This window comes from Eublepharis macularius, chromosome 6 (genome assembly GCF_028583425.1).
Source record: "Eublepharis macularius isolate TG4126 chromosome 6, MPM_Emac_v1.0, whole genome shotgun sequence".
Taxonomy (NCBI): Eukaryota; Metazoa; Chordata; class Lepidosauria; order Squamata; family Eublepharidae; genus Eublepharis; species Eublepharis macularius.
The window spans coordinates 136477418-136490311 of record NC_072795.1 but is presented as its reverse complement, the minus strand read 5'-3'; the positions used below and the strand labels follow the sequence as shown (position 1 = coordinate 136490311).

Below are 12894 nucleotides of genomic sequence, written 5' to 3'. Positions count from 1 at the left end.
TCTATCTATCTATCTATCTATCTATCTATCTGTCTGTCTGTCTGTCTGTCTGTCTGTCTGTCTGTCTGTCTGTCTGTCTGTCTGTCTGTCTAATCCAAAAATACAAAACTCAATACCTTCATCTCAGTCATTGTTTCAGTGTACAGTCTATGATGAACAATCAAACATTTATTCTTGGAATCATTCAATGTTATAAATTATATTTTCTATTTCACACCCAAGTCTATTTGTACATTTCTTATATAATTAATACATGAAACGCTGAGTATTAAAAAGTATTCATAATATGGAATTGAGAGGCCATATTTAATAGATGTTGAAATTCCCAGGAAAGAAAATATATTTTGCATTCTGGTGTGGTGTCATTGAGTGTCAGTCTACAGCATCTAAACAAGATAAAAAGGGTGATGCAAATAAGTTTGACATGAAATTAAGAGAAGCTAAATAAAACCGCAGGCGTCTCTGCATGGTAGCACCGACCCTTCTTCAAGCACAGATGTTCTAAGAAAACATCAATGCAAACATAATGCTGCATGTTTGGAGAGTCATCTGCAGAAACAAGCAGCATTATCTATTTATTTGTTTGTTTGTTTGTTTGTTTGTTTGTTTGTTTATTATTTCGATTTATAAACCGCCCATCCTCAGGGGCTCTGGATGGTGAACAACAGTTAAAATCAATAAAAACAAGAAAACAATATTTCTAAAATCAACATACAATAAACAATAATAAAATAAATTAACCAAAAGGTGGGAGGCCGATACGGCATCGCCCCCTTCAACCACCGAATGCCTGGCAGAACAGTTCTGTCTTACAGGTCTGGCGGAACGATAATATGTCCCGCTGGGCCCGGGTCTCCACTGACAGAGTGTTCCACCAGGCTGGGGCCAGGACTGAATAGGCCTTGGCCATGGTTGAAGCGAGGCGGGCTTCCTTAGGGCGGGGACCACCAGTAAACATTTATCCGCTGATCAAAGCAGTCTCCAGGGAACATACAGGGAGAGGCGGTCCCGAAGATATGCCGGTCCCAACCCACTCAGGGCTTTAAAGGTAAGAACCAACACCTTGAACCTGATTCAGAATTCAAGCGGAAGCCAGTGCAGCTGGCGCAGGACAGGTGTGAAATGTTACTGGTAGGATATACTGGTCAGGACCCGCACCGCCGCATTCTGGACCAGTTGTAGTTTCTGGATCAGGCACAGGTTCATAACGGCAGAGAGAAAACTTGAGCATCAGCCACCTGCTTTCATGGGTTTATTCAGTTCTCATTTCCTTAGTAAATCTGTGTCTGGGCTGCACCACATTAGAATGCAGTCAGGGGCTCAAATAAATTAATGCTTTTCTATATCATTATCAGTTTGGTGTAGAGGTTAAGAGCGCAGGACTCTAATCTGGAGAACTGGGTTTGATTCCCCACTCCTCCACTTGAAGACAGCTGGGTGACCTTAGGTCAGTCACAGCTTCTAGCTCTCTCAGCCCCAGCCACCTCACAGAGTGTTTTGTTGTGTGGGTAATAATGGTATACTTTGTAAACCGCTCTGTGTAGGTGTTAAGTCATCCTGAAGGGCGGTATATAAATCAAATGTTGTTGTTGTCGTCGTCGTCATTATCATCATTATCATTATCATAATCTCCTCCCATTCTCCTCCCATTCTCAATGTGGCCTCATCTGTACATCCAGATGTGAGAGCTGTGGACAGATAAGACAGATCTTTCTGCAAAGTCAAGGAAGCCCCAGGTTTGCAGAAAAATCTGAAATTAAAAAATAATAAAAGGAATGCCTGCAGCTTTAAGAAATGAATGCCCTCAGTGACTGTTGCTAAGCAACCACAATAGCTTTGACAAGCCTTCCAGGTTTGGTTTCTGTCATTAAAAGGGAGGAGAAGAGGGTAGAGCTCTTTCCAGGGCAGCTTTGGCCTTTGAAAGAGGACTCATTGGGGACAGATCCAGTAGCAAATCCTGGGTGACTTGCTACTACCTGACTTCCATGAGTCACCAAGGCCTGGCTGTTTGCTACTGTTAACAGCAGCCACCTCACAAAAGCTAGGGGTATAGTGGTTAGAGTTTCAGATTATAATCTGAAAAACCCAGGTTCAAATCTGCATTGTGCCATGGAAGCTCAGAGCCAAACTACAAGAGACGAATTACACGAGGAGAAGCACATGAAGGGAGTTGCAATCTTAGCCGGGAAGCTGAGTTTTAAAAGAGGTCAGAAGGCTTTGTCAATTTCTCCAATCTACAGAGCCAGGGAGATTGCTGCTCAGAGGGTTTGTTAATTTCCTCTTTGCCTCCCAAAGTCTCTGTCAGTTTCACCTCCCTTTCTAGGAGGCAAAGAAGAAATAAACAAATCTTCTGAGCAGCATCTCCCTGGCTCTGTAAAGAGAGGAAATTGACAAAGCCTTCCAATCTCTTTTAAAACTCGGCTTCCTGGCTAATATTGCAACTCCCTTCATGTGCTCCTCCTCGTGAAACTCATCTCTTGTAGCTTAGCTCTCACTGGGTAACCTTGGGCCACTTACACATGCTCAGTCTAACCTACCTCTCAGGGTTGTTGTGAGGATACAATGGAGGAGAAGAGAATTCTGTAAGCTGCATTGGGCCCCCATTGTAGAGAAAGGTGGGGTATAAATGAAGTAAATTATAAACATAGCTGAAGATGGGGGGCAGATAAAAGTGGGTGGAAAGAAAAGAGGACGCGTGGAAAGGTGAGCATAAGGGGATTGCTAGGAGGAGGAAAAGAGGAAATGGTGGGGGGGGGATACAGGGAGAAATGAGGTTTGAGCAGAACTTTCCCACTGAGAAATGAGCTTTGTAGCAGAACTGTCCCACAGCACAACTGTTTCCAGCTCCAAGCGACTGGGCTACACAGTGTAGGGCTGCCAGTCCCTGGTGGGATTGGGGGATCCCCTGTTCCCAGCCTTTCCCCCCACCCCATCACCCACCTGGCAGGCTGAGGGAAAAGGCCAGGGGAAGGGGTCCAGGAAGCAAAAAAACCTCCTGGACCAGTATGCAGTGGGTGCGCTCCCACAGGGCACATCACTTCCATAAGTGATGTCATTGCACCTGATGGAAATGTATGGGAAGGAGAGAAGGAGGCAGGAAAAGAGGGGAGGCTTTGAGTCCTTGTGTCCACCACAAAGACTTCTCATAGAGGTGTGTTGCTCCAACCTCAGTTGTTAAGCAAGAACAGATCTAAGTCAGATGACCATTGAGGTTTGTGGAGAGCAGGGATGTTAAGACTTCCCTCCTCCTGCACCAGTTTCCAGTCCTGAAACAGCCCCCAGGGAGACCCTGTTTGCTGCGCTGCAGTGTGGTTTTCCTCTGCAGGGCCAACAGGAATTCCCCAGGGCAATTTCAGGTTGGAAAATCAGCCTGGTGGGGGGAAATCTGAAATTTAAACTCCCTCTTTCCCACATGCTGTAGCCCCAGCCTGTATTGGGTCTGGGAATTAAGTGTGCATCCGCTGACTGGATTACCTGTCAGTCTCAAGCTGGTAGTAAAAGGAAAACTTTACTTGAACATGTGAAACTGGTGCCAGAAATCAGCTGTCACAGGCTGTGCTGTCTGATGACATCAGCCACTGACATAACAGCGAGAGGCAAGTGTGAGGGCTGTCACCCTAAAGCCATCCATGATTAATGGTGTGTTGCATACAGAAGGAGAACCATCAGATTTATAGACGTTTGGAAGTTAATGCATGCTTTCATGAAGTTTATTGTGTTAAACTGAAAGAAATGTTTCTAGCCTATTCGACCAAGACAGCATGTTAGGCATAACCAGTAGGATTTCATACTTGGCTTTATCTCCCTTTTTTAAAAAAAAACTTTGAACAACAGATGTCCTCATGACATCACAAACAGCTTTTGTTTGCCTAAAGAGCATGGCAACATGCAGAAATAGTTGTGCGTTTTTGGAATTCTAGGCAATGTGTTTTTTTTTCAGTTCCCTGAAGAAGATATTCAACAAGCTTACCTGTTGCTCCATTTACACCTTTTTCACCTTGAAGGCCTCTGTCGCCTTTTGCTCCAGAGGGGCCGGGACTTCCTGATGGACCTTGCAAACCTCGGATTCCACGTGGTCCTGCTCAGTTGGAAATGATTACATGTGAATTCAGAGTTGTCAAATAAACAGGTCAACCCTATAATAATGTATTGCAGTGTCAAGACTAAAGGTGGGAATTCTCAGATCTGTTCACTGCTGCCCCATGTGGTGAACCACTGCAGTTACAGTTTGCGGGCTCTTAAGCCCAGCTATATTGATAAACTTCTGATGATTCCCCCCACCCAAGCAGTCCATTGGCTTTTCCTCACCTGGAAGGACTATAAAAGCTTTCAGGTTAGCCTGAGACTTTTCCTGGGTATTAGGAGCCTTGTCCATTGTAATGGCTCAGCATGTTGTAGTTGCACAAGACCCAGTACAGTGGTTTGTTGTGATGTGGGTACAGCATGTCCCGGACTTGAAAAAAGAGAACTAGCTAATCCTGCTATGCTGGCTGTCACTAGTAATCCTATTAAAGAAGATTACTACCAGGTAGATGCTAATCCCCCAATCTTCTGTCCTTGCCTCCTGATATATCCTATTCTCTGCCTTATTTTCCTCCAATTCTAACATTCTCTTTTGCTTTCCTACTTCCTGAATGAGAACGGAGACAACTACTCTCTCTTGTTTTCCCTATGCCTTCCCCAGACAGCTGTGCGGTATCAACCTACCCTTCAAATCCCTCCAGAAAACCCACCTCTTCCTCGAGGCATTTGGCTTAGATCTTCAGCTCCCAATTCAAGGCCTAACTACATGACACATTTTCCCCAAGTGCCTTCTCAGGCTGTTTCCAGTTAGGAAATGGTGTGGAGGGGAGGGCTTATCTCCTCTCCCCTTAAGCTGTGGTCCTGATCCGTGCATGCTGGAAGGCATGGACTCCCAAGAACACATTTGTCAACCTGGTTGAGGGACATACCTGGGGGGGGGAATTATCATGCAGTTGGGCCTTTAAACATACTTTGAGTTTAACTGCATTTAGTGTGTATTCTTCCCTCTTATAGTTGCCTCTCCTTGTCTTGTCTTCCTCTTGCCCACACCTTGTCTCGCACAATATTAAAATTTTGATAGTAAGCTCTTCTGGGTAGGGAGTTGTCATTTTTTATTATGTTATTTGGCATAAATGACCATACAGGCACATTGATGATACCACGCCAACATCATTATTGATTGTGAACTGCATTAAGCCTAAATATATGATGACAGTTGCTTATCATTCCTCTCTCCTCTCCCCCTAGTCTTTCTTCACTAACAAACATTTGATTGTAAGCTCCGTAGGGCAGGGACCTGCCTTTTTATCCTTTAAAAATGCTGTGAACGTTAAAAAGTACTGCTGTTGCTCCTCCTCCTTTTCTTCTGACTCTTCTTCTGCTGACTTCTGACTCTTCTCCTGACTGGTCCCTTTTGTATCCAGTTTGATACTATTCAGAAGGTTCACACGCAACACTGCTGCACCACAATTAATGGCTGCTACCTGGACTGCATTGGTCAGCTGATTCATTCTACCAGCAATGCTGGTAAATCCTCTGAAGCTGCGACGTTGTACTGTAACCCAAGTTCCTTCATTTCCATCCTCAGCCCTCAGCTTCCAAGAAAGGCCATCAGTAATCCCAACACATCACAGCAATAAGTGCTGATATATTTGGCGAGCTGCATTCCTAATTATAATAATCAGCAGGCTCAAAAGTGAACAGGCTAAGAGCTGCTAAATTAAAACATGCCAATTAAAATGTCACACCTGATCACATTTCATAATCAAAATACTTCCTTTAGAGGTTCAAAACCATTTCTTTGTTCATAACTCTTTTTATTTTCTGATGGAGCAGTTTCAGATAAGGAAAACATGAAGGACTTGTATTCATTAAGTACGTGGTAATTATGGCCTTTAAAATTCAGGAAAGTAGTTTTTACTTACTTCTCCTTTGGAAAGAATGCAATTGGCATTCAGGGAAATTCGACACTCAACACTAGTCCTTGATATACACAAACACTGTCTGGACATTAGAAAGGGCAGCCCACGCTTAGGGCGGACTGGCTTCTCTGCCCCTTCTCCCCACCTGACACGGTTTAGCAGTGTCCCATTCCTTTTTGTCACAAATCAATAGCTTTCCCCCATCTGGCAAATAAATGAGTTGCACCTGGAGACCCAGATGGCAGAAATAGTCATAAGCAAAGGATGCAAGATGCCTCTGAGAGCCAAGCTACAAGTGACGCCTGACACAGGTTGGACACCTGTCAGCTTCCCTCAAGTTTTGATGGGAAATGTAGGTGTCCTGGTCTTACATCTTGGCTCTCCATTTAATTGAAGTTTACAGGACACACACACAGCAGAGGGGAAGGGGGGTGCCCAGTGAGAGCCCTATACCTGCACTCCCCTCCCAACTGCATGTTCTCCCTCCCATAGACTGCTGCTCTGTAAACTTCAATTAAATGGAGAGCCAAGCTGCAAGACCAGGACGCCTACATTTCCCATCAAAACTTGAGGGAAGCTGACAAGCCTCCAACCTGTGTCAGGCATCACTTGTAGCTTGGCTCTGAGTTTCCAGTTCAAGGTTCTACTGCTCATGCAATCTAAGGGCTCAAATAGACGAGAGGAAGCTCCTGCATCTTTGAAATAGAAACTGTAGACTTAAAGAGCCTCAGTTGGTCTTGGGATCATGTATGGAAAAGAGGTTTTAATCCTTCAATGTCCATTCAGTTTTGATATTTGAAACTAGGCTTGGTTATTAGTATTCTAACGGACAATGTGTTTTTACATGACATTTTTTTCCTCTTTTAAAATGTTAACAACAGAAAAAGGAGACTGGTTTCTAACAAGGAAACCAAATGGAGCTTGAAGGGTTAAATGCCTTCTCCTAGCTGCAAGGTAAACTGAGACTGCAGGAGTTTACAATTTGCATTTTATGAATAGAACAGTGTGTGACCTGTTTCTCATCTGTTTGCACCCCAATTGCCTTCTTTTACTAGGCACAGTCCCTAATTGGTGGTTCTTGTAAGTGTGATCAGTTTATCTTTCGTGGAGATTTATGGGGATACCTTATATTAAAAAAAACTATTGTGCATAGCACACCTGCAATAGATTTGGCGTTCCTTGGGCTTCAGCCCCCATCCACTTCAACAATAGCAATGCTGACGAGCATACTGGGGCTACTGGAAGTGGGGCCACTAAATGTGCTCTGAGGTATGCATCCAGGACAAACTTTCATGCACCAAGAGACCTGAGGTTACGCACAGGTAAAAAATGATGGGATAGATTCTATGATCTATGAGTGATTCTGTACACGTTGGATAATGCACTTCCAATCCTCTTTATAGATCATTTGGAACTGATTTTTTTGTGTGCGGAACAAAAAATTCACCTCAAACGATTGATAAAGTGCATTGAAAGTGCATTATCCAATGTGTGCGGAATCAGCCTATATCTGCTGGTAGAAGAGAACTTCTGCTAGAAGAAGGAGAGAGGAAGATATTTTGTTAGTTCCCTTTCCTTAGTGCAGACCCTTTACATTATGCTCAGCACTGTCCTAAGATCCCCATGGGACAATCTTTGTGGGGAAGCAGAAAAGTTTTGTTTTGTGAACAGTGAGTATAAAATCTAGGCCACTGTAATAGGAAAGTTTGCCTTGATGAAATAACATTTTAGTTGGTTTTTACTGGGCGCAATGAATGCATGAGCTGAATATTACAATCCATTTGTTTGTAAAATTAAGGGGAAAAAAATAATGCAATAGAAAATGCCACTCACCCATTTCACCAACATCTCCCTTTTCTCCTTGTATTCCTTGGGATCCTTTTTCTCCTGCTGGTCCAACCGGGCCAATTTTCCCTGGAGGACCAACTATCCCTCTTGGTCCTTGCAATCCTGAAGTCCGATCAGAGATTAGAAAGGTAGATTATTGAGTGGATGGGCAAAATGTACATTTAGAGAAGAACAAAGGGGAGATAAATTACAAGGAAGCTTGCTCAGAGAGAGATACAATAATCAGTTCTGTAAAGTTCTGTTTACTAGTTACCAGAAATAAAACTGATGTAACTATACACTATCATGAGTTTAAAGATACTGGGTGCATAGTCTAATGATAAACCATTTTTCATTCTAACCATAGGTCTGTGTATACTTATTATTGTTGCTAAATTAGCTAAGGCCCCATAAGTCTGGTGAGCTGTGTTATTAAATCCACCTCTAACTCTATCTCTTTCTTCCTTTCTATCCTATCTGCTTGAAGCCATATTTGCCTGTTAACATGCTCTGAAATGCTGAGTCAAAGGTCCCTTCAATTCCCTCTTAGCAGTCAATTGTAAACACCATCAAAAAGGGTCTCTGTGATATTAGAACAACTGAATAATCAATAGCAGCAAAAAGTGCTGTGACCTCTTTCAGACCAGCATGTGGCTTTTAATGCAGAGAGGCACAATTCAAATCACTATGAATCCGACTTTTACATTTTAGTAATTCAATAAAACAGCATCACAATGTGGAAAAGGAATTTTCCCCCATTCCCCCTCTGTAGTAGTTTTCTCTTTTCTCTCTTCATTTTGACTTGAACCTACTCCATTAATCTCACCCTCCCCCATTTATTCCACGGCATTCTCATGCTCTTTTCTCTATGCTGCATAGCACAAACCTCTCCTCTCCCTCTCTGCCCAAAAGTCTGCAACCCTCTCTGTTACCCTTCTTGTTTTTAGGGTTCTCAAGTGCCTGCCGGTGGCAGGCAAACTGCTGAGGGTTTGCCCGGTTGCCCATTGATCTGTCAGTGATCAGTGGGAGGTGACAAGCCCCCTGGAGGTTGCCTACCACCAGCAGGCACCCCAGAAACACGCGTGGTATGCACACTCCCAGGGGATGAGCCTTGCAATCCTAAAGCTAGGCAGCTCCCAACTGCATGTATAGCTCATCCTCTGTGACATCAAAGGGTCTTACACAGGCCCAAGGTGTCATCATGACCCCTCTTTTCCCTGTTAGCTCAGCTGTTCTGATGGGCCTAACAAACTTCTAGGGGAAAGACAGCCAGTGTGGTGTAGTGGCTAGAGGGACTGATTAGGCTCTGGGAGACCCCAGTCCAAATCCCTGCTCTGCCATGGAAGTTTGTAGGGTGTCCTTGGGCCAGTCACACTTTCTCTGCCCAACCCACCTCACAACTTATGTAACACTAGCAACAAAGCCTGTTGTGGGGAAAAATATAACGGGCTCTAGAAAGATGACAGCAGGCATTCTCTTCTCCTCCGTCACTGATAGAGGCTGGATGAAGTCGGGGGGGGGGCATGGCCACCTCATCTGTGCTTGATCCTGACCAAGTAAGTGGGAGTGGGCATTGCGAACTGCTCCACGCCTGAACACGGCCGGGAAAAGCGGGGGTGGGCATTGCCTCATGCTCCGCACCTGATCCCGGCTGCATGAAGGGGGTTGGGCATTGCCACCTGCTCCATGGCTGATCACAGTTGTGTGAAAGGGGCGGGCATTGCTGCCTGTTCTGCACCTGTTCCCAGCCAGGTGGGTGGGTGGACATTGCCTCCCACTCAGCGCCTGATCGCAGCTGAGTGAAGGCGGTGGGGGGGGGAATGCATTACCACTTGCTTCGCTCCTGATCCCAGCCGAAGGGGACGAGCATTGCCACCTGCTCTGCACTTCATCCTGGCCACATGAAGGGAGGACAGGCATTGCCACCTGCTCTGCACCTGATCCCAGTTGGGTGAAGGGGTGAGGGCATTGCTGCCTATTCCACACCTATTCCCAGCTGCGTGAAGGGTGGGTGGGCATTGCCTCCTCCTTCAGGTCTGATCCCAGCCAAGTGAAGGCGGGGGGCATGCATTACCACCTGCTTTCCTCCTGATCCCAGCTACGTGAAGGGAGGATGGGCATTGCCACCTGCTCCATGCCTGATCCCAGTTGAGTGAAGAGGAGAGGACATTACCTCCTGTTCCGTGCCTGATTCTGGCCAGGTGAATAGGTTCAAGCAATTACCGTCTGCTTCGCACCTGATCCTGGCTGGGTGAAGGGGGGCAGGCATTACCTCTGGCTTTGCACCTGATCCTGACCAGGTGAATGGGGTGGGCATTGCCTCATGCTCTGCAGCTGATCCCGGCTGCATGAAGGGGGGTGGGCATTTCCTCCTGCTCCATGGGTGATCCTGTCTGGGTGAAGGTGCCGCCTGCTCCATGGCTGATCACAGCTGTGTGAAGGGGGTGGGCATTGCTTCCTGTTCCATGCCTGTTCCCAGTCAGGTGAAGGGTGGGTGGGCATTGCTTCCTGCTCCAACCTGATCCCAGCCAAGTGAAGGTGAGAGGGCAAGCATTACTGCCTGCTTCACACCTGATCCCCGCTGGGTAAAGGGAGTGGGCATTGCCACCTGCTCTGCTCCTGATCCCAGCCAGCTGAAGGCAGGGGGCGGGCATTGCCACCTGCTTCACACTTCATCGCAGCCACATGAAGGGAGGATGGGCATTGCCACCTGCTTCACGCCTGATCTCGGTTGGGTGAAGGTGGGGTGGGCATTGCTTCCTGCTCCATGCCTGATCCCAGCTTAGTGAAAGCAAGGGGTGGGCATTGCCACCTGCTCCAATCTTGATCCCAGCTGCAGGGTGGAGGCAGAGGGCAGGTATTGCTCAGCACATGATCTCTGCTGCATAAAGAGTGAGCAGGCATTGCCACCTGCTCCGTGCCTGATGCCAGCTGAGTGAAGGCAGCGGGTGGTCATTGGCACCTGCTCAGCTCCTGATGCCAGCTGGGTGAAGGGGGGCTGGGCATTGCCACCTGTTCCAGTCCTGATCGCCGCTGGGGGCAAGCATTGCCTCCTGTTCCACCTCTCTGCTCCTGATCCCAGCTGTGTGAAGGCAGAGGGCGGGAACTGACACCTCCTCTGCACCTGATCCCAGATGAATGAAGGCAATGGGGCAGGCATTGCCACCTGCTTCGTGCCTGATCCTGGCTAGGTGAAGGGGGGTGAGCATTGCCACCTGCTCCACTCCTTATCTCAGCTGGGTGAAGGCAGGGGCAGGCATTGCCACCTACTCTGCTCCTGATCCCACCTGGGTGAAGGCTGAGTGTGGGTATTGCCACCTGCTCTGCTGCTAATCACGACTGAGTGAAAGAAGGAGCAGGCATTTCAACCTGCTTTACTCCTGATCTGAGTTGGGTGAAGAGGGGATGGGCATTGCCCCTGCTTCGTGCCTGATCCCAGCTGGATGAAGGCAGAGGATGAGTTTTTCTCCCTTCTCAGTGCATGATCTTTGTTGGGTATAGGGTGGGTGGACATTGCCACCTGCTCCATGCCTGATGCCAGCTGGGTGAAGGCAGTAGGTAGGCATTGCCACCTGCTCAGCTTCTGATGTCAGCTGGGTGAAGGGGGGTGGGCATTGCCACCTGCTCCACTCCTGATCCCAGCTGTGTGAAAGCATGGGATGGGCATTGCCCCCTGCTTTGCTCCTCATCCCAGCTGGGTGAAGGCAGTGGGCAGACATTGCCACCTGTTCAGCTCCTGAGGCCTGTTGGGTCAAGGGGTCCAGGCATTGCCACAGGCTCCACTCCCTATCCCAGCTGGGTGAAGGCCATGGGTGGGCATTGCCGCCTGCTCGATGCCTGATCCCAACCTGGGCTTCCCACCATGATGTGTTCTTTGGAGGTCTGGCTGCCTCATCTGTCTTCTCTCTACAGAAGTGCCCTCTGGAGGCGCACCAGGGTAGGAAGTGAGTTGTCCTGAATACGTTTATCCTTTTATATTGTAGGATTATTTTAACCACATCGTTGATACTGCTGGGTGCCTCTTTTCATATGTAAACAGAAAGCCAATAGTTTCAGTCTTGTGGAAATAAACTTTTTCATACCTTGCTCTCCCATGACCCCCTTAGGTCCTTGGATTCCATCCCTTCCATCTCTCCCTGGCAACCCTTTCTCAGCTGGTCCACATACAACTAAGGAACAGGCATTCCGATCCCAGTTTTGCATCACTTGATGGGGCATTGGATCTGTTGCTGATGAGGCTTGCGAAATGAAAGCACAAAAGGTCAGGAGCACCAACATCACTGAGAGGTTTTCCTGGAGGAAAATTCAAAAAGAGTTCACCCAAAGCAAATGAATTGATTATATCGCATCAGCAAAGGATTCTATGAGTATTAATATTCAAAAAGCGGGGGCTCTGTCTTTTACTCTATTGTGGATCTATTAACCCAGAATTGGATATATGATATACCTGACCTGGATAGCCCAGGTGAGCCTGATCTGGTCAGATCGCACAAGCTAAGCAGGGTCAGCCTTGATTAGTAGCTGGATGGGAAACCTCCAACAAAGACCAGGGTTGCAGAGGCAATGGTATACCACCTGTTAGTCTGGGCAAGGGGTTGGACTAGATGGTCTGTATGGCCCCTTCCAACTCTATGATTCTTGCCATGAAGCCCCCAGGGGCCACCATAAGTCAGCCATGACTTGAGGGCAGGATTTTGCCCTGCTCTAGATAGCCCAGGTGAGCCTGATCAGATCACACAAGCTAAGCAGTATCAGCCTTGGTTGGTAGCTGGATGGGAAACCTCCAACGAAGACCAGGGTTGCAGAGGCAGGCGATGGTAAACCACCTCTGTTAGTCTGTTGCCATGAAAACCTCACCAGGGGTCTCCATAAGTCAACTATAACTTGTGGGCAGGATTTCATTTTTTCACATGATATCAAATATAATTTCCCCTCTGCTTAAAAATTTTACAGGATGCACTGATACTGATCTTTTAAAGAAACTTATAATGGGCATTAACCAACAAGTCACTATTAGTTGTGCTACATTTTTCTCAGTGGCCTGAAGAATTCATCGTGAAATTTTATGTATGGATTGTAAATTTTAGCTATTGGTCATTGGTTGGACCAATTCTATTTTCCT

General features: G+C 46.7%; 1 protein-coding gene across 1 annotated transcript in view; it reads right to left on the bottom strand.

The window, feature by feature from the left end:
* The window catches only part of LOC129331705 (pulmonary surfactant-associated protein D-like), a 34218-nt gene extending 22168 nt beyond the window's left edge, over positions 1–12050 (bottom strand). Inside the window, exons 1-3 of the mRNA XM_054982143.1 lie at positions 11855–12050; positions 7779–7895; positions 3971–4078 (exon numbers count right to left, since the gene is read on the bottom strand). Coding sequence (XP_054838118.1) covers positions 3971–4078; positions 7779–7895; positions 11855–12050 — 421 coding nt within the window. The remainder of the gene's footprint in view (positions 1–3970; positions 4079–7778; positions 7896–11854) is intronic.
* Between the last annotated feature and the right edge of the window lie 844 nt (positions 12051–12894).